At 58.4% G+C, this 2,081-nt stretch overlaps 1 protein-coding gene across 1 annotated transcript; it reads left to right on the top strand.

Moving 5' to 3' along the window:
* The first annotated feature begins 272 nt into the window (after positions 1–272).
* LOC117530058 (basic salivary proline-rich protein 3-like) lies at positions 273–701 on the top strand. Its single transcript, XM_034192992.1, has one exon. The coding sequence runs from the start codon at positions 273–275 to the stop codon at positions 699–701; it is 429 nt and encodes a 142-aa protein (XP_034048883.1).
* Positions 702–2,081: the final 1,380 nt, after the last annotated feature.

Below are 2,081 nucleotides of genomic sequence, written 5' to 3'. Positions count from 1 at the left end.
AAGCAGTGACAGCGACAGTCTGTTGTCTAGTTAGTGAGCATTCATACCCTAATCTAGGACACCAGAGTCTTGATCCCCTTGAGAGCACCCAAAACCGAATTGTGGTGTTGGCCACGAACACATAACCAACTAGACACAGAGACCCAGATCACAGCTATATATCGATCACTACTGTGGCTGGTGTGTTGGGCCAAGATAAAAGTACAGAACCCTACCATAAGACATGGACCACTCCGGCGCGTCGGAAGCCATAGGGCCGACTGCAAGCAACGATGGAAATGGGTCCAGGACGCAGGGCCCCAGGAGGAACCAGGCGAAAAAGGGAAGCTGAAGAGCACAGGGGCCAGGAAGGGCAGCCACCAGAGCCACCGGAGCAGCACAACGGACCAACAAGGGAGTGGCCCGATGGTGCTGGAACACCCCCCCAACGGAGGCACAGGAAGCAACCCCATACCCAAGGGAAGCATGCAGGGTGTCGGCAGGGCCCATCAAGAGGGGGGGCCCAGAGCCACACCACCCTGGCCACAGCCCCAAGAGAGAGAAGCAAGCAGCGGCGGGGACAAGGGGCAAAGGCGCCATCGCAACTGAACCCAGAGCGCAGGCAGGGCCCACCGGCATATGAGGGCGGGGCCCGGCCCCCAGAAAAGAGGGGAGACCCACCCCCTGGGCCAGGAAGCACACGGGGCCCCCCAGACACCTGAGACCCCACCCCCCCAAGCTGCCTGCAGGACCCCCCCAGCCTCCAATCCACCCCCATTCCGGACCCCACCCCGGACACCAAGCCTAAGATCGTGAGACCGCCTAAGCGGAAAACGGGGCAACAGCCCACCCCACGGAAACCGCGACCCCCAAACCCACAGCAGCTGTCCGTCCCCCATGCCAACACCCACACGAACTGCAGGATCCCGGCCCCACGAGCCCCAGAGCAGGGCCCCGAGACCACGGCAGAACCGGCGAGGCAGACCCCCCCACCCCAGACATCCACAGCCATCCAGGGCCAACCACACATGCCACACTCACCCTACCTGCCAACCCCACCATAATTATTACAGTTAACTCCCTTCTTGTGTGCAACCCCCTAAGTGAGCAAACACAGTGTTGCATTAAAAGCAGGGCAGGAGACGGCAGGTGGTAGACTGCCATGGGAGGCTGTAGCACACTGCTGCACCACAGCCTGCCCTGCAAACCCACCACCGCCTGTGACCCCGACTCTAAATAGTGGGTGTGTTACTAATTGTGGTGAAATATAGTGTGTGCATTAAAATGGCAGGGCAGGAGTGGCGGATGGAGATCAACCCATTCCCAACACCTGACTGCAGAACAATTTGATCCCTATAATGTGCTACTTAAATCCCAGTATGGTGTGTGTGTGTGTGTACTGTGCTGGTTAAGTGCATTAAAAGGGTGTGACGTGTGAGGCCCAACCCCAAGCAGTCAGTGGAAGGAGATGCGCGGTGCAGGGAGTGGGCCACGCACCGGCCCCACCGGGCACTACGGCCCACCTCCAGACCTGTGGAGGCACCAGGGAGACCACGAGACGGCGGGGAGGCAGACAGCTCCGGAGGAGCATCGGAAACACAGGGAAAGAACAAACCAACAGGGGGGACAGGGAGCCAGGCAGCCGGAGATGGGTGAGCCACCCCGCCCGGCGGCCCGACCGTGGGGGAAAAAAAAAAACAAAAAACGGGGTGGGGGGGTTGTCCTGACGGGGGGGTTCGTGGTTACAACGCGCTCAACTTTTGTTCAGAATCAGCTTCTTATCATTGGTAACGACGCGGCTTTCCCCTCACTTATTCCCGCAGCTTCACAGTGCTTTAAACGGTCCAACAGAGTTTAATAGCGAAGCAAAGCATGCAGCAAAACGAGATGAGTCACTGGATAAATGCTGGGCTTTGTCCCGCCCATCGGACGCTCAGCGTGTCTGGGGGTCTATGGGGCAGTGGGCTGGCCTCAGCAGGCCTGGACGCTCAGCTTCTGCATGATGATTAGATGATCTGTCTGACGCTGAATCCCTTTTTGATTGACAGCGAAATGAGCGAATCAGCGATCTTTTGGTGTAAACATCAGTGGGAGCATTTTCA

Source organism: Thalassophryne amazonica, chromosome 17 (assembly GCF_902500255.1).
Source record: "Thalassophryne amazonica chromosome 17, fThaAma1.1, whole genome shotgun sequence".
Taxonomy (NCBI): domain Eukaryota; kingdom Metazoa; phylum Chordata; class Actinopteri; order Batrachoidiformes; family Batrachoididae; genus Thalassophryne; species Thalassophryne amazonica.
The sequence above is the reverse complement of the archived record's forward strand: the minus strand, read 5'-3'. Positions and strand labels throughout refer to the sequence as shown.